Source organism: Pan paniscus, chromosome 1 (assembly GCF_029289425.2).
Source record: "Pan paniscus chromosome 1, NHGRI_mPanPan1-v2.0_pri, whole genome shotgun sequence".
Taxonomy (NCBI): Eukaryota; Metazoa; Chordata; class Mammalia; order Primates; family Hominidae; genus Pan; species Pan paniscus.
Genome location: NC_073249.2, coordinates 213,616,120 through 213,638,456, shown reverse-complemented (window position 1 = coordinate 213,638,456; position 22,337 = coordinate 213,616,120). Strand labels below are relative to the sequence as shown.

General features: G+C 45.1%; 1 protein-coding gene and 1 pseudogene across 6 annotated transcripts in view; one reads left to right on the top strand and one right to left on the bottom strand.

The window, feature by feature from the left end:
* The window catches only part of LOC117978020 (heterogeneous nuclear ribonucleoprotein C-like 2), a 30,953-nt gene extending 9,478 nt beyond the window's left edge, over positions 1–21,475 (top strand). For 2 of the 6 annotated variants that reach the window (XM_055098056.2, XM_063601784.1), the window contains 3 exons: positions 7,937–8,185; positions 8,772–10,230; positions 19,757–21,475. In XM_055098056.2, coding sequence (XP_054954031.2) covers positions 19,938–20,819 — 882 coding nt within the window. In that variant the 5' untranslated portion in view covers positions 7,937–8,185; positions 8,772–10,230; positions 19,757–19,937 and the 3' untranslated portion in view covers positions 20,820–21,475. Of the gene's footprint in view, positions 1–7,936; positions 8,186–8,771; positions 11,680–19,454; positions 19,546–19,756 lie in introns of those variants that run through there. The other 4 variants (XM_063601792.1, XM_063601786.1, XM_063601782.1 and 1 more) reach the window with 3 other exon arrangements.
* Positions 6,422–9,242, bottom strand: LOC129393885 (PRAME family member 2-like; annotated as a pseudogene).
* Positions 21,476–22,337: the final 862 nt, after the last annotated feature.

The window sequence follows — 22,337 nt, the reverse complement described above, 5'->3', positions numbered from 1 at the left end:
CAGCAATCCCTTTACTGGGTATATATCCAAAGGATTATAAATCCTTCTACTATAAAGACACATGCACAAGTATGTTTATTGCAGCACTATTCACAACAGCAAAGACTTGGAACCAACCCAAATGCCCATCAATGATAGACTGGATAAAGCAAATGTGGCACATATACATCATGGAATACTATGCAGTCATAAAAAATAAGTTCATTTCCTTTGCAGGGACATGGATGAAGCTAGTAACCATCATTCTCAGCAAACTAACACAGGAACAGTAAACCAAAACACCACATAAGTGGGAGTTGAACAATGAGAACTCATGGTCACAGATAGGGGAACATTACACATCAGGGCCTCTCGGGGTGTGGAGGGCTAGGAGAGGGGTAGCATTAGGAGAAATACCTAATGTAGATGACGGGTTGATGGGCGCAGCAAACCACCATGGCATGTGAATACGTATGTAACAAAACTGCACATTCTGCACATGTATCCCAGAACTTAAAGTGGAAAGAAGAAAGAAAGAAAGGAAGGAAGGAAGGAAGGAAGGAAGGAAGAAAGAAAAAGAAAGAAAGAAAGAAAGAAAGAAAGAAAGAAAGAAAGAAAGAAAGAAAGAAAGAAAGAAAGAAAGAAAGAAAGAAAGAAAGACAAGACAAGACAAGACAAGACAAGACAGTGGAGGGGAGGGGAGGGGAGAGGAGGGGAAGGGAAGAGAAGGGAAGGGAAGGGAGAAGAAAAGAAATACCCATAAAATAGGAAAGCTGGCTGGTCACAGGAGAAGCATGAAAATATCAAGCAGTGATTTCATATAGCAGCAAGAAAAGAGCTTGTAAAATTAGCTGCAAGAATAAGGATAAGCCTTGACCAATAAGATCCGAGCAAGCAGGAAGGGGCTATGCTGGCTGACACTGAATTGGTCAGACATGGCACTGGGTTTGACCCTTGCCCTACCCCAGGCCTAATTATACACCTATTATGACAGTAAGTCACACACCAGCGCCAGGACGGTTCTGAGAATGCCCATATTTAGTATAAAAATAGTTAACACCTAGCCAGGTGCAGTGGCTCATGCCTGTAATCCCAACATTTTGGGAACCTGAGGCAGGCGGATCACCTGGTGTCGGGAGTTTGAGACCACCCTGACCAACATGGAGAAATCTCGTCTCTACTAAAAATACAAAATTAGCCGAGTGTGGTGGTGCATGTCTGTAACCCCAGCTACTCCAGAGGCTGAGGCAGGAGTATTGCTTGAACCCGGGAGGCGGAGGTTGCAGTCAGCCAAGATCGCGCCATTGCACTCCAGCCTGGGCAACAAGAGCGAAACTCCATCTCAAAACATAAATAAATAAATAAATAAATAAATAAATAAATAAATAAATAAATAAGTGACACCTCAGTTCTAGGAAAACTTCACCATTTTTTCTTAAAATCCTAATGATTATTTCAACCTCTCCTTAGAAATCCTATAAAATTAGAAACCCAAACTCTCTTGTACCTGACTCGCTCTCTTGAATAAGCCCTCTCTTGAGTGTGTTCCTTTGCTTTGCAATAGACACTTCTTGCCTTTTGCTTCATTCTGCCTACTTCCTAAACTCTTTCTTGCAGCGGTGACAAGAATGTGGACACTGGTTGGTGATTGAGTCTCTGGGCACCTGGAGACGACCTAAGCACTATGGCAATAGTCAGTCTAAAAATCACACAGGATATCCCAATTCACTCTCTGGTTTTCTTGGGGGAAAAATCCAGTAACTTTGGCCCCATATCCCCAAGGGGCATCACTCAGCACAAACTGAGAAGCAGCAGTCCTACCGCTGGGTTGTAAGTATGTGGCTTTATTCCGGGGTTCTCTATTCCATTCCATTGGTCTATGTCTCGACCTTCATACTGGCACCACGCAGTTTTGCTTACTATTGCCTTACTGTATAAATTGAAGTCAGGTAATGTGATGCCTCCATATTTGTTCATTTTGCTTAGAATTGCTTTGGCTCTTCAGCCTCTTTTTCATCTCCATATGAATCTTAGGATTCTTTTTTAATCTTGTGAAAATGGTGTTTGTATTTTGGTGTATGAAATTTTTAGACTGACGTTTTTAGATTGATGTTTGATGTTTGCAGTTTTTAGATTGCTTTGGGCAGTGTGGTCATTTTCACAATATTGTGTCTGTCAATCCATGAGCATGGGATGTTTTTCTACTTTTTTGTTGTCTATGATTTTTTTCAGCAGTGTCTTGTAGTTCATCTAATAGAGATCCTTTACCTAATGGTTAAGTGTATTCCTAGGTTGTTTTTGTTATTGTCACTGTTTTTGTTGTTGTTTTGCAACTATTGTGAAGGGATGGAGTTCTTGAATTGATTTTCAGCTTGCTTGTTGTTGGTATCAAACAGTGGTACTGATTTGTACATATTCATGTTGTACCTGAGATTTAAGTGAATTCATTTATCGCATCTACGAGTCTTGGTGGAATCTTTCCAGTTTTCTAAGCACATATGATCACATCATTGGCAAACACAGGTAGTTTCACTTCCTTCTTTCCAATTTAATTATACTTTATTCCTTTTGCTTACCAGATTGCTCTGACAAAAATTTTCAGTCCTATGTTGATTACAAGTGGATAAAGTGAGCATTTTTGTCTGCTTGTAGTTCCTAGCAGGAATACTTTCAACGTTTCTTCATTCAATATGATGTTGCATGTGGATTTGTCATTTTTGGCTTCTATTATTTTGATGTATGTTCTTTCTAGGCATAGTTTGTGTAAGCGTAGTCTATTATTTTACAAGCTCAGATTTGTACTCTGTTTTTCCTGAGTGCATTGTGAGATTTGGCATCTATTTTACCTGATATAAGTACAGCTACTCTTGCTGTTTTTGGTTTCCAGTTGCATGGAATATCTTATTCTACCCCTTCACTTTCCATCTACATGTATGCTTATAGGTGAATTGAGTTTCTGGAAAACAGCCTATAGTAGGGTCGTATTTTTTTACTCATTCAAAGACCCTATGCCTTTCACTTGCAGAATTGAGATAAATTATATTCATTGTTTTTATTGATAAAGGCTTAGTGCTCCCATTTCATTTCTTGTTTTTTGGTTGTTTAGAGACCTCTCTCTTCCATCCTTTTCTTATTGTCTTTCTTTGTGTTTAAGTAATTTTCTCTTCTGGAATCCTTGGAATGTGACTCTTCTGGCCAGAAACCTCTGTGGCTGGGGGCACCTTTGCCAGAGTTTTGATGGGGTTCACTGGGTTCGTTCTGCCCATGCAGCCTGGTAGACTATGCTTGGCTCATGTTTCAGGCCTGGAGCACATGCCTATTAAGGGCGGGTCAGGGCTGGAGTGGTGAGGGGTGTGTGAGTGAGCAGGGGGTCTGGCCACTTTGGACGGTCACCGGCTGCTGCTGCTGCAGCAGTGGGATGGGCAGCTCCAGGTGCCAGCATGGGTGCCAGATTTCTGCAAGGCTGCAAATGAATCAGGCACAGCACAAACAGCTTCCATGGTTGTCACTGGAATACACAGTGACACCAACACTGAAAGCTTGGAAATGCCAGGTACTGCAGAACCCCCAAAAGGGAGTCACAGCCCTGGCTCAGGAAGCTCCCACATCTGGGCTCCTGGAAGAGTAGTCGCTCTTCTCTTTTTCTCTTCACCTACAATTTGGTGAGCAAGGGGCATGTTTCAGCTTTATTTGTGTTATTGCTCTTTTACCCCACCATTAGGCGGGTCTCAAGTTTTTGTCCTGTGACCAGGAAGAGTGAAATATGCAGGCAAGTGGAGGGTGAGTGAGATAAAGAGGAGCTTTACTGAGCAATAGAACAGCTCAGAGACCCACAGTGGGTAACTTCTTTCTGCAGCCAGGGCGTCCTGATGAGTGTTTAGCTCTGAGCAGAGAGGAGGCCCTGGGGTGCGTGACCCCTCCCTCCTGGCAGGTCATTCCATCATCACCACAGCTCTCAGTAGAGAGGAGGCCCTGGAGTGGGTTGCTGCTCTCTGCAGGAAAGTCATCTCATCATCTCTACAGCTCTCAGCAGAGAAAAGGACCCGGAGTGGGTTGCTTGTCTCTACAGGAAAATCATCCCAACAGTGGGTAGTTCCTCTCTGCCACTGGTCTTCCTAATGTTCTCCCTGAGTCTGGGGTTTTTTTGACATCAGACAGGAGAAAGTATGCACTTATTGGGTCATAGGTGGCCATGAGCAGGCACAGAAAAGGCAACACATGTTCCCACTCTGGTCCATAGGACTGGTGGCCGAGCCCACGGGCTTCAGGCCCTCCTTGATCAGAAGGTGGAGCTTCACCAGTGACCCTCACCTTCCTGTCCAGGATTCTGTCTGCCTCCCACCACCAACCATGGAGTCCAGGTCACTTGTACCAAGGAGCATCCAAAGACCAGTGCTGATCAGTCCGCAACACCCCTCAGCCTCCCTCCTACACTCATCAAGGCCCAAAGTCCAGAGGGTTCAAGACAGCAGTGGGATGGTGCATCAGCACTGATCCGAGTGTGCACAGACCCGCCTGGGCTGTGACAGCATCTGGGCTTGACCACAACCACACTCCAAAATTAGAGCAGGTGCCATGAGAGATGAGGCAGTGAGAGCGGACACCCCCAAGCTGCAGGAGAAGGGGGGATCTCCTGGACCCTCGAGAGTACTGGGGGACCTCATTTGGTAACTGTGACCTGGACAGCTTCAGTTGCATCTTTGGAGCTACTGACCTGCCAACTCAGGAGGACCAGGACTCCCTCTTGTCCCAGGCTCCCATCAGCTCTGAAGTGTACGCAGCCTTGGCTGTGCCCTTTCTCTGTGTTTCCCTGCAGAAGTGACAGTTGAGAAGCAGGTACACAGCAGCTCTGGCCAACCCCGCACAAACAAACCCAATGCTCCTGGGTGTGGTTTAACCAGCCCCAACTGCACTATCATCCAGGAGCTTGCAGGCTAACAGCAGGCAGTGAGCAGTGAAGTAGAGGCTGTGGTGGAGACTCCAGACCTGGGACAAGGTTCCATTTTGCCATGAGAGGGTGTGGGTGGCACAGCTGGATGCCTCAGGGAAATGGAGCACAGGCCTGCCTCATGACCCAGTCAAGGGGGGTGCCTCCAGGAGTGGTTCATGGTTCCCAGGCCCAGCAATCGGGCTGGTCACCCCTATGGGGGGCGGATCTCGGAAACACAGCATGGGGTGGTTCCGCATAGAACCTCCCTTCAAGACCTGGGAGCTTGACACTGTTAGCAGGATGGGCACAGTGGCCAGATAGCTGGCCAGGTCCTTGAAGCAGGTGCCATTTCTGCTTCTCACCCTGGCCCCCTGATGGATGGCCCCAGCTATGCCTTCTGGGCCTGGCATCCGCACATCTTGTGAGAGCGTGGCACCACCCCATTCCTATCTTCTCCTTGGGGCCCCTCTCTGCCCATCCCTTCGTGCCTGACCAAGCTGCTCCCCTTGGGCAAAAAAGTAAGAAAAAAACTGATGACTGAAGAGAAGTAAAGAATGGGTGGAGATCATCTGTATGCCTGTTTTCCCAGCGCTTTGGGAGGCCAAGGTCAGTGGATCACTCGAAGCCAGGATCTTCAGACCAGGCTGATCAACATGGAAAAACCCCATCTCTATTAAAAATACAAAAATCAGCCAGTCTTGGTGGAACGTGCCTGCAGTCCCAGCTATTTGAGTGGTTGAGGCACAAGAATCACTTGAGCCCTGAAGGAAAGGATTGCAATGAGCCCAGATTGCACCACTGCACTCCAGCCTAAATGACGAACTGAGATTTTGTCTCCAAAACAAAACAAAGAACAAGAATGGGTGGGAAATACTTAAAATGATCAAATTTTATTTGGTTGCTTTGATGTTCTACAGCTGAAACTCAATCACAGACAAAGTAGTATTTCATTATTTTTCCATCAGTAACTCAATAACTAGATATTTCTGGTGGATAAATTGCTACAACAGGTTAAAAGTTTTCATTCAGGGGCTCTTTATTTCTGATATTCCTTGGTAACCATCCTTGCAGGGATAACATTCTCATCACTGTAGAACTTTAGCTTCTCTTTCCGACTCTGTAGGACACGGGTCCCTGAAGTTCTCATTCATGTCACCTCAACATTTTCCTCCAGCCTTGCCCCCTGCTGTTATGTTTTTTTCCCTCACACTGAGCACTTCCCTGTGCCTCCTTTAAGTTGCATGTGGCCTGGACACAGTCACTCACGCCAGTAATCCCAGCACTTTAGGAAGCTGAGGCAGGAGGATCCCATAAGCCCAGCGGAGGCAGGAGGATCCCAGAGCAACACAGAGAAACCCTGTCTCAAATTGTCTTTAATAAAAATTTTGGAATTATTTAAAAATGAAATAAATAAGAAAAGAGAAAAATAGTTTGCACCTACATAGTAGATTTTAGTGTCCAAGTGCCTGGAAGAGAACTTTGGATTTCTCTACCCCACTGGGCACGCCTTCCCTAGCAGCAAAGATGGAGCTCCAGTTCCTCAGACGGTGATGAGCCACAGGAAGGGCAGGGGGTGGGGCCAATGAAGATTCTCTTGGGCTGCCTGACTTCCCTCAGTGTACACATCAGCTCAGCCCGAAGTGGGGTGAAGATCTCCCAAATGACACGAACCAAGGAATTCAAACTCTCCTCAGGGGCAGGATATGTCTCCAGGCTTAACTTGCTCAGCCCACGGGTGTGGCGCAACAGGTCCTTCAGGGCGTCAATAGACATGCAATTTCTGCCAAAGTAGAAGGTGGTGAGCTGGGAGCAGTGGCTCAGGCCAGGCAGGACGGCACTGACTTGGGAGTAGTGGATCTGACAGCCCTCCAACACGAGGGTCTCGAGAGAGGCAGCAATTTTCTCTAGCAGAGCTCCTAGGGGTTCAAGACTGATGCGGAACAGCAGCACGTAGCTGAGATTCAGATGCTTTAGGTAACCGAGGCTTGGGTACTGGGAGAGACACTTCACATCCTCTTCCAATAGGTTGCCACAAGTTAATTCCAAGTTCTCCAAGGGGTTCTGGAGGCACCTGTGGAGATCAAGAAGTTAGTTCTGGGCAATGGTACCAGTTAGATGAAGGTAGTGGGGAATAACCTCAAGGAAAATACCTGCTTCAACCAAACACAAGTTTGTTGCCACCATCTGATGATGGTCCTCATGCAAGTTGCTGCATCATGAGGACCCTGATCGTTCAGGGGCTGTCCCATTTTAGCCTCAGCCCTTTCACCATTGCTTGTGTGATTGGTTCAAGGCCATAAAATCTCTAAAGCCTTTTTTTTTTTCATCTTTTAGCAGAAAACTTCATCTCTGGGCCACAGGTACCCGGTGGGAGATGTGCACAAAGAACTCAACTCAGCAAGGTCTAGGGACATCAGCTAGGGCTACATGTCGGCAGGGGCTCCCTGACATGCCTGCATCTGCAAACCAACTGTCACTTTTTACCACTCTCATGCCTACTCCCTCACCTCCATCCCTGAAGCACACATTTCCCATGTCAATTACCTTTCCTGGAGTTCAAAACAACCTTTTACAGACAGGGAATTAGAGACAGGATCATTCGTGATCACTAAGCTGGTGAGGACAGACTTTCTATTGTGAAATGGACAGGATGATGCGCTTTCCCTCCTTTCATACCCTCCTCTATTATCTCTTTGACATCATATCAACTTGAAACACACTTTGTAACAGGAAATTCACACGTGCACCCCCAATAGAGCTGAAACCCCCACTAACTAGCTTGTACATGATGTCCCTCTCTAGCTTCTACCCCAGGTGACCCCTCTGCCCTTATTTCAGTGATCCTGTGATAGCCACTCCAGAACATGGAACACTGAATGGGACAATGTGTTGACATTCTGGTGTCCCCTTCACTGTGACGTTGCCACTGGCTGGCACACAGTACATGCCTTCTAGTGTTTGCTGTAACAGAACAAGTCTGTGCTGTGGTCTGCATACAAAGTGCACAATCCTTTCTCACCTGATCAGCTGTTCCAGGTGCCCACTGAAGAAGGTGATCAATTTTATTTTAAGCAACTGGAGGTGTTCCAGCCTGAGGAACACAGAGCTGAATTTGGCGACTAACCGTCCTTCGAGTTCATTATCTGACGTGTAATGATGGCACCTGGAGAAAACGAGTTTGCCAAGAGTCTTCATCTCCTTCAGGTAACAACGAAGCTTTCTTATCAGATGTGGCCAGCACGTGTTGTGAATTTCCAGCTCCTCAATACTATTCAGGTATATTATTTTCTTTTTTTTATTATTATACTTTAAGTTTTAGGGTACATGTGCACATTATTTTCAATGACTTTCTGAGATATTTAATTGGCGTTAGATGATTGACCAGCTTACTACAGCACAGATGTACTAAACCTCTCCTTTGGTAAACCCACTGGAAGAGGTATCTCAGGCATTCATCCTGGGGTATTGCCTTGAGGCAGATGTCTATGAACACCTTTAAGGGCTGGTGCTCTCCCATCCTTGGACAGTCCTCTGCTGTCTGCCTCTTACTCATGGCCTCTGGGAAGCAGGACAGGGCCCAGGCTCCAGGCCATCTGGCCCAGAAATTCTCATCAACATCCCGCAAATCCAGCACTTGAAGTTTCCACCTCCTGTGGGTAAAGTAAAGGAGAGGCTCAGAATTTAGAAGGACCCATCCCTGACCTTTGCTTTCATTCTCATCCCATACATCAGCTGCTCCTGTCCTCGGTGCTCCCTGTTCTCTCTGTCTTTTCTTGGTCCCTTTTCCCTTTGGATTCTGACTGGTCCCCACTTCTATTCCCTTTACCTTCCACTGAGTAAAGGCCGGTTTCTGTTCCCACAGTGGACCCTGTATGGTGAGCAGTCCTTTCTCTGAGGATCTGGACAATGGCCAAAGCCTCCCTGAGTTTCCTCACCAACACCATCAGAAGACTCTGGGCCACACTTGGGTTACTTCTCTGCCTGACCCTGCTGTTCTTTCCCTGGACACCTAAGCCCTATCTACCAGCCCTCCTGGGTCACCTCACCTGGGGCGATCCTTCTGTATAAGCAGCCTATGAAGCCCTTCCAGCAATGCTTTCAACGGCTCCAGATGAAGCATCTTCATCAGCAATCCCAGAGGGAGGCATGTGAAAGGTCAGGCCTGCACCATCACCGTCATAGTCTGGAAGTGTCTCCTGCTGAAGGCCTCCATGAAGAGTGGGAGATAGAGCACCCTGGGCAGCTCCTCCACAGCAGAGATGGCCAAGGCCTGGTCTCTTAGCAGGCTCTGCCCTGCCAGCTCCAGGAGTCTCGGTGGGGCCTGGATCCTCATACTGATGGATCTGCAAGAAAAATCTCTAGAAGACAAATCCAGGGAAAATGTGTCACTCTCAGGGCAAACACAATCACCTCATCTTCTCCTAGGACCAATATCATTGCTCTGGTAGAGGTAGAAAAATTACTACTTTACCCCAATTCCACTGTGCTTGGTGGCCTCACATCTATACTTCTGCTTCTGCTGGTACCAGGAAGAGTATCTTCCAAACACCAAGGAGGGAGGGGTCAAAGAGACCATTGACCCATTAATTTTCATCCTTCGCTCCACTGAATCCCAGAACCACTGGACAGTGCCACTGAGGATCCTGAAATCCAAGCTCTACCTCTTTGAGGAAAAATTTCTTGTCACTTACCACCCTAAAGCAGTGAGAATGAGAGTGTCCCGTGGGCCCAGACAGCCTCCATTCTCAGTTCACACCATGAACATGCTGGGGGAACGCTAAAGGGACTCCCTAAAATCGATGCCATTATTTTTTATTTTGAAAATTTTCTACCAGAAATGGACCAGGTGCTGTGGCTCATGTCTGTAATCCCAACACTGCTGGACACCAAGGCAGGCAGATCACTTGAGGTCAGGAGTTCGAGAACAGCCTGGGCCTACATAATGAAACCATGTCTCTACTAAATATACAAAAATTAAGAATCATTTGACTCCAGAAGGCAGAGGTTTCAGTGAGCCGACATCGTACCACTGCACTCCAGCCTGGGTGACAGAGTTGGACTCTGACTCAAAAATAAACAAATTGATAAATTAATTAATTTAAATATTACCCAGGTGTGGTCATGCATGACTGTAATCCTAGCTACTCTGGAGGCAGAGGAAGGAGAATCACTTGAAGCCCAGAGGCAGAGTTTCCAGGGAGCCCAGCTCAGGGCCTTGCACTCCAGTCTGGGTGACACACTCAGAGTACATCGCAGAAAAAAACAAACTAATTCACTGGAACTGTAAAAGTGGTGTGATGGTATTCCACAGCATTTGGAAGGTATGTATAGAAATGCTAACTGTAGCTGGGCATGCTGGCTCACTCCTGTAATCCCAGCACTTTGGGAGTCTGAGGTGGGCAGATCTCCTGAGGTCAGGAGTTTGAGGCCAGCATGGCCAACATGGCAAAACCCCGTGTCTACTAAAAATACAAAAATTAGCTGGGCATGGTGGTGAGTGCCTATAATCCAAGCTACTCAGGAGGCTGAAGCAGGAGAATCACATGCAACTAGAAGCAGAAATTTCAGTGAGCCAAACCACACCATGGCACTCCAGCCTGGGCAACAATAGGGAAACTCCATCTCAAAAAAAAAAAATTAACCAGAAACTGTAAAAGTGCTACCATGCTATTCTAGAGCACTGTAACTCTAAGATGAAGGTTCCTATAGACATCACTTCCACATACTCACAATTAACCACTTTTTGATGGATCCTAGAGGCAAAAATAAATCCCACGATCTGAGCAAAACTGCACTCTTGAGATTGGTGTGTGGGATACCTTTAAGGATTTTATGAAAATGAAAGCACACTTGTAGAATCACAATAACACCAAGTCTATGAACTGTAATTGAAGGGCACAAAAACAAATAACTTCAAACGTCAAGAAATAAAAATTCATCTCACTGTAAATTTTTAATATATTTTTTAAAAACCTGCTTCGATAAGAATTTTAAAATGACAAAAACCAAGCACAAATCACAATCTGATGGATGAAGACAAAACTACATTTAGAGAAAAAATGAAAGCCTAAATCTGTTCATCTCATGAAACAGACAGAAAAATATTGTGTGCCACTTTGGGATGTGTGTCACCGTCCCTGACTGGCTGGCTGCTGATCAGATGGGCATGACCCTAAGCAGGTGGTGACTTACCAACGCTGGACTCACTTTGCAGAGTTCTGGGACCTCTCAGAGAACCAAGCAGTAGCTCCAGGAATGAGTGCTGTGGGTCTCTTCTGGGTACCCTCAGGAGCTTTTATAGACCTTTCTAACCCCACCCTTCCCTTCTCAATCACCAGCTTCCAATCAGAATGTGATACCTGATTAGATCTTGTAGTCACACCCAGTTAATCCTGATTGAGTTTTCAGCTTTCTTCTGACCAACTGATTGAATTAGACACAGATTTATGGAAGTAAAAGAATAAATAATAGAGTGAAAGTCCAAAACTCATTCATTCATTTATTCCCCAAATACTGATGAAGTTTGGTTAATAGATGACTTTCATAGTGATACAGGGAAGGGATTAATCTGTTCCTGATATTAGAACAAAAAAAAAAAAAACCTAAAGGTGTCCTTATTGGAGGATGTTTGGCCACATCAAAATTGTCAAAATGTTTCAGAGCTACAACAGCCTGAAGAAGATAGTGATGTCATTCCCAAGAAAACAGAATAAAAAGCTGTGTATATCGAATGGTCACCTCGGTTTTATGCTATCTAACATAGCAGATCATATGCACATTCAGGTAGAAGAAAGGAACCACTGAGGGTGTGATCTATCTCAAGACTAAGTCAAGGCTTCACTGAAGGAAATCAGCACAAAATGACCAAGTGAGGTGCGAACTGAGCGGAATGAGACTAGGTTTTCTAATGGGAACCTGCAAAGGAAACAAGACAATGTAAAACATGGTGGTTATCTTGTGGGCATCTAGATGTCAGGACTCAAAGTCCTTTGTCAAGATTGAGTTTATTTATTGATTGTTTGATTTTCAGACTGGGCCAACATCTGTCACCCAGGCTGGAGTGCAGTGGCATGATTTCAGCTCACTGCAACCTCAACCTGCTGGGTTCAAGCGATTTTCTCACCTTGCCTCCCGAGTAGCTGGGAATTATGGGTGCGCTCCAACATGCCCCACTAATTTTTGTATTTTTAGTTGAGATGGGGTTTCACCATGTTGGCCCGGCTGGTCTCGAACTCTTGACCTCAAGTGATCTCCCCACCTCAGCCTCCCAAAGTGCTGGGATTACAGGCATCAGCCATCTCACACACCCTAGATTGAGTTCAGAAATTCAAAGGAGAATCATCAAAAGAGATAGGTCAGACTCTTAAACCATAACATTGGCTTTGAGAACACAGGGGGCAGGTATAGTCTTGGCCCTACTAGAAGGTAAAGGGTGTTTACCCACAAAAATGATGGGCTCCTCTCAGAAAAGCAGCTTGCAAAGATGGAATCTGAGAATGTGAGCTGGAGCAGAGGCCAGAGAGAAGATCGGGGCCACACTTGGGAAGGGAAAGCAAGCAAGCTCAGGCCTCCAATCCCAGCCCTTTGGGAAGCCAAGAAAGGCAGAGTGCTAGAGCTCAGGAATTTGTGAGGAATATGGGCAATGTGATGAGACCCTGTCTCTAATACAAATACAAGATATTAGCCGGGGGGAGGCAGTGTGCACCTGTAGGCCAAGCTGCCCGAGAAGTTGAGGTGGGAGGATCACCTGAGCCCAGTGAGGCTTCTACTTCCCACGCCCCACTTTGTCAACCTGAGGCTGAGGGTGAGCTCAGCACCAATAATGGTTGTGAGAATCTGTGTTCACTGAGCATCCACGAGGCACAACAGACGGCTGGTACCGATCATCCCGGACCTCAGCTCTTCCTCATGGAGAATCTAAGGCATGTTGCTATTTTCCCCATTTCTAACCTGATAAACCTGAGACTTGGCCAGAGAAAAACCTGCCCATGTTCTGGCAGCAAATGATTGGCAAACAGGCATGAGCCACCACGGTCAGCCAGAAAAAAGTACTTAATAAATTACCAGCTAACTAAATGCAACACTGCATTAGAAAGTGATAGACAGGCCAGGCTCCATGGCTCATGCCTGCAATCCCAGCACTTTGAGAGGCTGAGGCAGGTGGATCACCTCAGGTCTGGAGTTCGAGACCAGCCTGACCAACATGGAGAAACCCCATCCCTACTAAAAATACAAAATTAGCCAGGCGTGGTGGCGCATGCCTGTAATCCCAGCAATTCAGGAGGCTGAGGCTGGAGATTCGCTTGAACCAAGAAGGTGGAGGTTGCAGTGAGTCAAGATCGTGCCATTGCACTTCGGCTTGGGCAACAAGAGTGAAACTCCATCTCAAAAAAAAAAAAAAAGAAAGAAAGAAAACCATATAGTGATATATAATGGCCATTCCAGGAATGCCAGCCAATCACAGAAAAATCGAAGTGTAATTCAGCATACTGACAAACTAAAGGGGGAAAAGCAAGGTTCCTACAAAATGCAGAAAGGAATTGAAGAAAAATCAAATTAAATTTATCATAGCATATTTTGGAAAATGAAATGTTGTGCTAAAAACTTGCATTAAACATCAGATGTAATGGATAAACATTAGCTCCCTTCCTACTGAGATATGAAACAAGGTAAGACCCTCAGCACCTTAGGATTTGAAGGCACGTAGGTATTTTGGTTAGTAGTAAAGACTCCAGATCCAGCAGATCCAGACTGTTTAATTTAAGTTCAAAACTGGCTCAGCACCATCCTGGCTAACACGGTGAATCCCCATCTCTACTAAAAATGCAAAAATTAGCCAGACATGGTGGCAGGCACCTGTAGTCCCAGCTACTCGGGAGGCTGAGGCAGGAGAATGGAGTGAACCTGGGAAGCAGAGCTTGCAGTGAGCCGAGATCGCGCCACTGCACTCCAGCCTGGGCGACAGCACGAGACTCCGTCCCAAAAAAAAAAACTGGCTCAGTGGCCAATGGCTCTGTGGTCTTACCCAACTTACTTAACCTCTCTGTGCCTTAGCTCATTCACATATAAAATGGGATAATATCAATATTGACTTCACAGAGTGTTATAAGTTAATCTATTTAAGTACTTCGAGCTGGATTTGACATAGGGCAAGCAAGGATATTTTTATTGTTATTATATTTGAAAAATATATTAGTTACAAACTTAGGTGAGAGACCAAGGTCTATGGTAAAGTTGATTATAAGCCTTCATACACCCCTGTCATTCTGAAAATCTTAATTATAACAAGGCCCGGTGGAGTGGCTCACGTCTGTAATCCCAGCACTTTGGGAGGCTGAGGTGGGTGGATCACCTGAGGTGAGGTGGGCGGATCACCTGAGGTCAGGAGTTCGAGACCAGCCTCACCAAAGTGGCAAAACTATCTCTCTATTAAAATACAAAAAATAGCTGGGCATGGTGGTGGACACCTGTAATCCCAGGTACTCGGTAGGCTGAGGCAGGAGAATCACTTGAATCCAGGAGGCAGAGTTTGCAGTGAACCAAGATGGAACTATTGCTCTCCAGCCTGGCGACAGAGTGAGACTCCATCTCCAAAAAAAAATAATTAATTATAACAGCATGTCCATTCACTCTCCAAAGTGTCTAGGACTGGACAATTAATTGTGAGGCCCTCTTCTGTAGCACCCTACACTATAGCATATATGTGGATTAATATAAATACACATACAAAGTTCAAGTATATATTCCATATACTTTCTATATACTTATATTCTAAGAGGTCACATGCAAATTCAAGGCTACGTCAAAAAGTAGAGTGGCTATCTATGGAAAGGGGAGTGGAAGTGAATCATGGTAATAAAAAATAGGTGTAGATATAGATATGAATATGTAGACATACACACACATAGCGGCAAGAAAAGGGAATGTCATGGACCAATGATGACAGTGAGCCATGTAAAAAGGCTACAATTTTTGTGATTGTGTGTCCATTTTCAGGATGGGTTGTAGCTTACCTTTTTAGAAAGGCTGATGGCATAGTCATAGTGAATAAATGATTATAAAATGTGTTTCATTTCTGGTGCACCTCTGGAGAAACTTGACACAGAGTCTCTGATGCCCAAGCTGGAGTACAGTGGTGCTATCTCAGCTCACTGCAACCTCTGCCTCCTGGGTTCAAGTAATTCTCATGCCTCAGCCTCCCAAGTAGCTGGGATTACAGGCATGCCACCACACCCAGCTAATTTTTGTATTTTTAGTAGATAATGGGGTTTCACCATGTTGCCCAGGCTGGTCAACTCCTGGCTTCAAGTGTTCCGCCAGCCTCAGCCTCCCAAAGTGCTGAGATTACAGGTGTGAGCCACCACGCCTAGGAAGACTGGATTACTTTAATATAATTTTTACCACCCCATGGGAAAATACAGCCAGACCCCTCATAAGGTATTTTTTTTCACCAACTACAATCAGAAGCACTGATCATAAAGTATTTACTGGAGAACCTATGCCTTTGATAATAGAACCTCATGTATCCCCTGCACATTTTAGCTCTGACCGTGTAATCAGGGGTTCAACTCCAACGGATTAACCATTGCTTAAGTTGCAAAGCCTAAATTGCTCAGGCATGTCCGATGGGAAAAAGGTTTAACCTCTTAACTGTTAACACAGCCTGGCTGACTGTTTGAATTGGCATCACCTGAAACCAGTTGGAAAGGCCATGTGAGCTTGCTCCACTATCTCCAGATTGGGGAGACAGGCTTGGAACTTGTCTCCTGTCTCCCTGTCAGTTAACTATTTTTTATTTTTATTTTTATTTTTTTCTTTGAGACAGAGTCTTGCTCTGTTGCCCAGGCTGGAGTGCAGTTGCATGATCTCAGCTCAGTGCAAACTTGGCCTTCCGGGTTCAAGTGATTCCTGCCTCAGCCTCCCCAGTAGATGGGATTACAGGCGTGCATCACCATGCCTGACTAATTTTTGTATTTTTAGTAGAGAGGGAGTTTCACCATATTGGTCAGCCTGGTCTGGAACTCCTGACCTTGTGATCTGCCCGCCTCGGCCTCCTAAAGTGCTGGGATTACAGGCATGAGCCATTGTGCCCAGCCCAGTTAACTCCTAATAATTTTTAATTTTTTCCCAAAATGGAGTCTTGCCCTGTCACCCAGGCTGGACTGCAGAGGTGCAATCTCAGCTCACTGCAACCTCTGCCTCCCAGGATCATGCCATTCTTCTGACTCAGCCTCCCGAGTAGCTGGGATTACAGGAATGGATCACCACACCAGCTAATTTGTGTATTTTTAGTAGAGACAGGGTTTTCCCATGTTGTCCAAGTGGTCTCAAACTCCTGACCTTGTGATCTGACTCCCTCGGCCTCCTAAAGTGCTGGTATTATAGGCACGAACCACCGTGCCCAGCCTTTTTTGCTTTTCTCAAACCATGGTGGTGTAGTATTGGGTTCTATGCACTTAGGAGAGTGAGCTCATCATTCAGTAACAATATGACTCAGTACCACGAGACCTTTCAAAGACTATTTCCAGTAGGTGAAGGAGGCTTTCGATGATGATTGGACCTTCATGCCCTATCATTTGGAGATTGTGTCTTTTAAAATGGCCCTAAGGGAAATCTGCCCATGAGCAGCATTGGATGAGACCATACCAGGTGACTTAAAATTAAGGATAACCAAGGAAAAAAGCCTTTCTTAGAAGCAGACATCATCACATGGTAGACAGCTTTTTTAAGAAAATGGAACAAAACTCCATTCGATCTCCTTCCATTGACTGAGACTTGGTTTTGTTTTGTATTAACACAAAATGATCAAGCCTACATTTTATTTTGTTACGTACTTTCACCACTCAAAGCAAACACTTTCTAAGGTCTCTTGTTCAAAATTTAGCCACTGTCACTAACCAAAGCAATTGCTGGCTATGGAGTCATTTAGATGAATGGGAAGGATCACAACTAATAGTAGAACCTGCTCTCACACACGGTTGGGTAATATTTATAATTAAATGACTCGGCACTGAGAAGAAGCTATAGATGCAAATGGGTGGCCTATGACTATTATTGATTTCATTACTGGTAACTTATCTCTATGCATAGGAAACATTAGTGTAACTGGGTCTAATCTAGGTGGTGTCCCAGACTCTTGTTGCCCAGGCTGGAGCGCAATGGCACAATCTCAGCCCACTGCAACCTCCACCTCCCGGGTTCAAGTGACTCTACTGTCTCAGCCTCCCAAGTAGCAGGGATTACAGGCATGTGCCACTACAGCCAGCTAATTTTGTATTTTTAGTAGAGACATGGTTTCTCTGTGTTGGTCAGGCTGGTCTCCAACACCCAACCTCAGGTTATCCTCCGGCCTTGGCCTCCCAAAGTGATAGGATTACAGGCACGAGCCACCGAACCTGGATAGAGAACATTTCTGATGGCTCCATATTGATGGAACTTCAAATAACTCTCTGGTAAATTATTTTCTGTAATACCCTTAAATAAAAAATGGAGAAGCTGAGATCCAGATCAATGTAGACTTTGGTACAGAGTTGGTGGTACCAGGGCTGCCATATCCAGGTTACACCCCAACCTGATATATCAGCAAATCTCTTGGAGTAAGGAAAATATTTCTGAGGAGGTGTTTCACATGAAGTTCAGAAAACTCCTGTGTTTGAAGCAGTCCAAATGACATTTTGTGGCAACAAAATATATGGTCTACTTAACAGAGAAGGAGACTATGTAAGAAAAAAAAAAAAAAAGATGTTTATCCTGAAATGAGCAAAGCATTGGGAATGGATGTGAGATTATTTTGGGAGAAAAATAGAAGACGAAGGTTTTGAAAGGAAAAATAAGGAGGATTATATAAATTGTTTTGAAAGACCCATCCTTGGTCCTAATAATCAAAACCAAAGGGGCATCAGTGAAATGTTGGATAGATTCCTCCTCCACCCCCTCAGTAACCCCCAACATGTTTACCAAGTCTTGGTTCACTCCCAGGATCCCATTAAAACACCAAGCTCAACCAAGCCCATCCTCTACCCTCACTTCCCTTTGCAATTTTGACATGATTTTGTTACAGGACCATCAGATTCCTATGCCTGCTGCACAGTAGCTTACCAATATTTTGAGACAGCAGTGTTTGCAGCAGAGAGTTTAATGATCACAGGGTGGCTAAATGAGAAGCTAGGAGGAGATCCTCAAATTCATCTCCCCAAGGAGTACTGAGGGTTTCCAGTGGATCCTGGATAGCAAGGGGCTGGAAAGTTGATATAGAGTTAAGAGGGATGAAGTCATCAGGATGTCAAAACTGCATTCTTTGGTGAGTTGGTGCCTTGCAGAGCCCTTCAGATCAGCTGGCATCTGTACTTTCACTGACATGCAGAACGTAAGAATATCTCAAATGAAAAAGTTAATGTTTTACAAGGCTTAAATTGTTGTCTGCAGGGCAGTTAAGGGGAACTGTAATCTAAGGTCTAAATGATTTGGGGACAGTAGGCTGCCAGCAACCATGAGGAAGAAGGTCAGAGAGCAAGCTGACCTCATGGTGAATGCTGAATGCACTGCAAGCTTGGTTTATTTTTGTTTCTCCCCCTCCCTTCTTCACTGATTAAATTTATAAAGTTTATAGGTATCGTTTCAATTTCTTCCAAAGAAGCCTTAACCTAAGCACTGAGACCACTCACGCCCTGAGCGGCACCTCTCTTCCACCAGCACGAGGGAATAAACTGCTACCTTAGGTGATATAAAACCCACAAGACCATTCCATACATGGAGATTTTTATTCTTATTTTGTAGGGATGACTCCTCTGTTTTTATAAAGCTGTTTTAACTAGAAAGCATTTTTATAATTTTGATGTGGCCAAAGATCTCCCCACAACACTACTTTCAGGTTTTATTTTTCTGTCTAATATCTGGAACAGATCAACCCCTTCCCTGCCTCACACTCAGGACATGAAGGCAACATATCAGTAAAATTCCATCAGTGTTTGTGGATTTCATGAATGAATGCATTTTTTTTTTTTTTGACAAAATCTCCCTCTGTCACCCAGTCAGGAGGGCAATGGTGTAATCTCGGCTCACTGCAAACTCAGCCTCCAGGGTTCAAGGGATTCTCCCACCTCAGCCGCATGAGTAGCTGGACTACAGGCAGCCACCATCGTGCCTGGCTAACTTTTCTATTTTTGTAGAGACAGGGTTTCACCATGTGGGCCAGGCTGGTCTTGAACTCCTGACCTCCCGTGATCCACCTACCTTGGCCTCCCAAAGTGCTGGGATTACAGGTGTGAGCCACCTCACCTGGCCTTGAGTGAATGAATTCTTGACTTCCACTGTATCCCTAACGCTGTCAATTTCTTAATTCATGAAATGAATATGCATATGTGATATGAATGGATATCTGGTTCAATCCATTAGTCTTCGGACAGCCAAAAACCCAATCAGGATTAACTGAGTGGAGCTTCAGAAATGCAACCAGATATCGCTTTTTGATTGGAAGCTAGCAGCGGATATGGGGAGGGGCGTGGGTGGGAGTTGTGATGAGAAAGGTCAATAAAAGCTTCTAAAGACCCACAGGACAGACTCAAAGTCTTCAAGCCTGGAGTTCCTGCTTGGCTCTTCCTGAGGTCTGAGCACATTCTAAACTACATCCAGATCTGGTAAGTCACTAATTTCTGTAAGGACACTCCCATCTGACCTACAGTCAGCCGATGTAGAATGGTGACAGTGCAGCCTACGACGGCACAGAACTATATCCTGTCTTTTTTTCTTTTTTTCATATGACCAGTTTCAAGCTTTGATTTTTTTTCTGAATGCAATTTTGTCTTTATTTCAAAAATGTTGATTGTGCTTTTCTTTACGTCATTTCAGAATTCTTGTTGGGAGCCATTTTGTGAAGAGAGGAAGACTGAGCTGTTTTGGCTGCATTTCTGGCCTCGAGCTGCAGTCAACTTCTCCACGTAGAACCCGGCAGTAGGAGACTTAGAATCGAATCTCTTCTCCCTCCCGCCTCCTGTTTTTGGCTTTTGGAGAAACCTTATCATCCAACACAATGGCCAGCAACGTTACCAACAAGATGGATCCTCACTCCATGAACTCCCGTGTGTTCACTGGGAATCTCAACACTCTTGTTGTCAAGAAATCGGATGTGGAGGCGATCTTTTCCAAGTATGGCAAAATTGCGGGCTGCTCTGTTCATAAGGGCTTTGCCTTCGTTCAATATGATAAGGAGAAAAATGCCCGGGCTGCTGTAGCAGGAGAGGATGGCAGAATGATTGCTGACCAGGTTGTAGATATTAACCTGGCTGCAGAGCCAAAAGTGAACCGAGGAAACGCAGGTGTGAAACGATCAGCAGCAGAGATGTACGGCTCCTCTTTTGACTTGGACTATGGCTTTCAACGGCATTATTATGATGGGATGTACAGTTTCCCAGCACGTGTACCTCCTCCTCCTCCCATTGCTCTGGCTGTAGTGCCCTCGAAACGTCAGCGCGTATCAGGAAACACCTCACGAAGGGGCAAAAGTGGCTTCAATTCTCAGAGTGGAAAGCGGGGATCTTCCAAGTCTGGAAAGCTGAAAGGAGATGACCTTCAGGCCATTAAGCAGGAGTTGACCCAGATAAAAGAGAAAGTGGATTCTCTCCTGGAAAACCTGGAAAAAATTGAAAAGGAACAGAGCAAACAAGAGGTAGAGGTGAAAAATGCTAAGTCAGAAGAGGAGCAGAGCAGTAGCTCCATGAAGAACGATGAGACTCATGTGAAGATGGAGTCTGAGGGGGGTGCAGATGACTCTGCTGAGGAGGGGGACCCACTGGATGATGATGATAATGAAGATCAGGGGGACAACCAGCTAGAGTTGATCAAGAATAATGTAAAAGAGGCTGAGGAAGGAGAGGATAACAGAGACAGCACCAATGGCCAGGATGACTCTTAAGCACATAGTGGGGTTGAGAAATCTTATCCCATTGTTTCTTTACCTAGGAGCTTGTCTAACAACAAATTTTTCACCAGATCCTCTCCCTTAGTATCTTCAGCACATGCTTACTGTTCTCCCCATCCTTGTCCTTCCCACATTCATTAATTCATATTGCCCTGCACCTAGTCCCATTTTCACTTCCCTTGACACCCCTAGTAGTTTTCCTAAGTCTTACCCTGTAATTTTTGCTTTTAATTTAGATACCTCTTTATGACTTAACAGTAAAAAGGATGTATGGTTTTTATCAACTGTCTCCAAAATAATTTCTTTTTATGCAGGGAATACAGTTCTTTTCTTTCATACATAAGTTCAGTAGTTGCTTCCCTAACTGCAAAGGCAATCTCATTGAGTTGAGTAGCTCCTGATAGCAGCTTGGAGTTAGAAGTATGTGTGTTACACCCCATATTAGTGTGCTGTGTGGGGCAGTTCAACAAAAATCTAACAATGTATTTTTGTGAATGAGAGTTGGCAGGCATGTCAAATGCATCCTCAGAAACATAATTGGTGTTATAGTCTTCAAACATGTTTTCTAAAGTTGATACTGTGGGTTATTTTTGTGAACAGCTTCATGTTTGGGACCTTTTTCCTCAAAATAAACAAGTCCTTATTAAACCAGCAATTTAAAGAAAAAAAGTTCTTGGTGGGAGCAGTGACCCATGCCTGTAACTACAACACTTTGGGAGGCCAAGGCGGGAGGATCATTTGAGCCCAGGGCTTCGAGACCAACCTGGGCAACATGGCAAAACCCTATCTTTACAAAACATTTGTTTTGAGGGGTGGGATGGAGTTTCACTCTGTTACCCAGGCTGGAATGGAGTGGCACAATCTCAGCTCACTCCAACATCCACCTCCCAGGCTCAAGCAATTCTCATGCCTCAGCCTCCTGAGTAGCTGGGATTATAGCCACCCGCCACCATGCACAGCTCATTTTTATATTTTTGGTAGAGACGGCGGTTCACCATGTTGGCCAGGCTGGTCTCGAACTCCTAACCTCAAGTGATCCACGTGCCTTGGCCTCCCAAAGGGCTGAGATTACACCAGTGAGCCACCAATGCCCTGCCTCTTTTTTAAAAAATTAGACGGGCATGGTTGAAGAGGAGCAGCCCCTCCACACCTGTGGGTATATCGCATCAGGTGGGACGAGAGACTGAGAAAAGAAATAAGACACAAAGTATGGAGAAAGAACAGTGGGCCCAGGGGACTGGTGCTCAGCATAAAACATGTGAGAAAAGGAATGTGTGTCACAAATAAGTTCAAGGGAAGGTACTCTGCCTGGATCTGCATGTAGGCCAGATGTACGCTTCTCTCCACCCAAGCATCTCAGTGGAGTAGAGAATAACAGAGCAGCATTGCTGCCAACATGTCTCACCTCACACCACAGGGCAGTTTTCCTCCTATCTCAGAATAGAACAAATCTGCAATTGGGTTTTATCCTGAGACATTCCATTCCCAGGGGGAGGCAGGAGACAGAGGCCT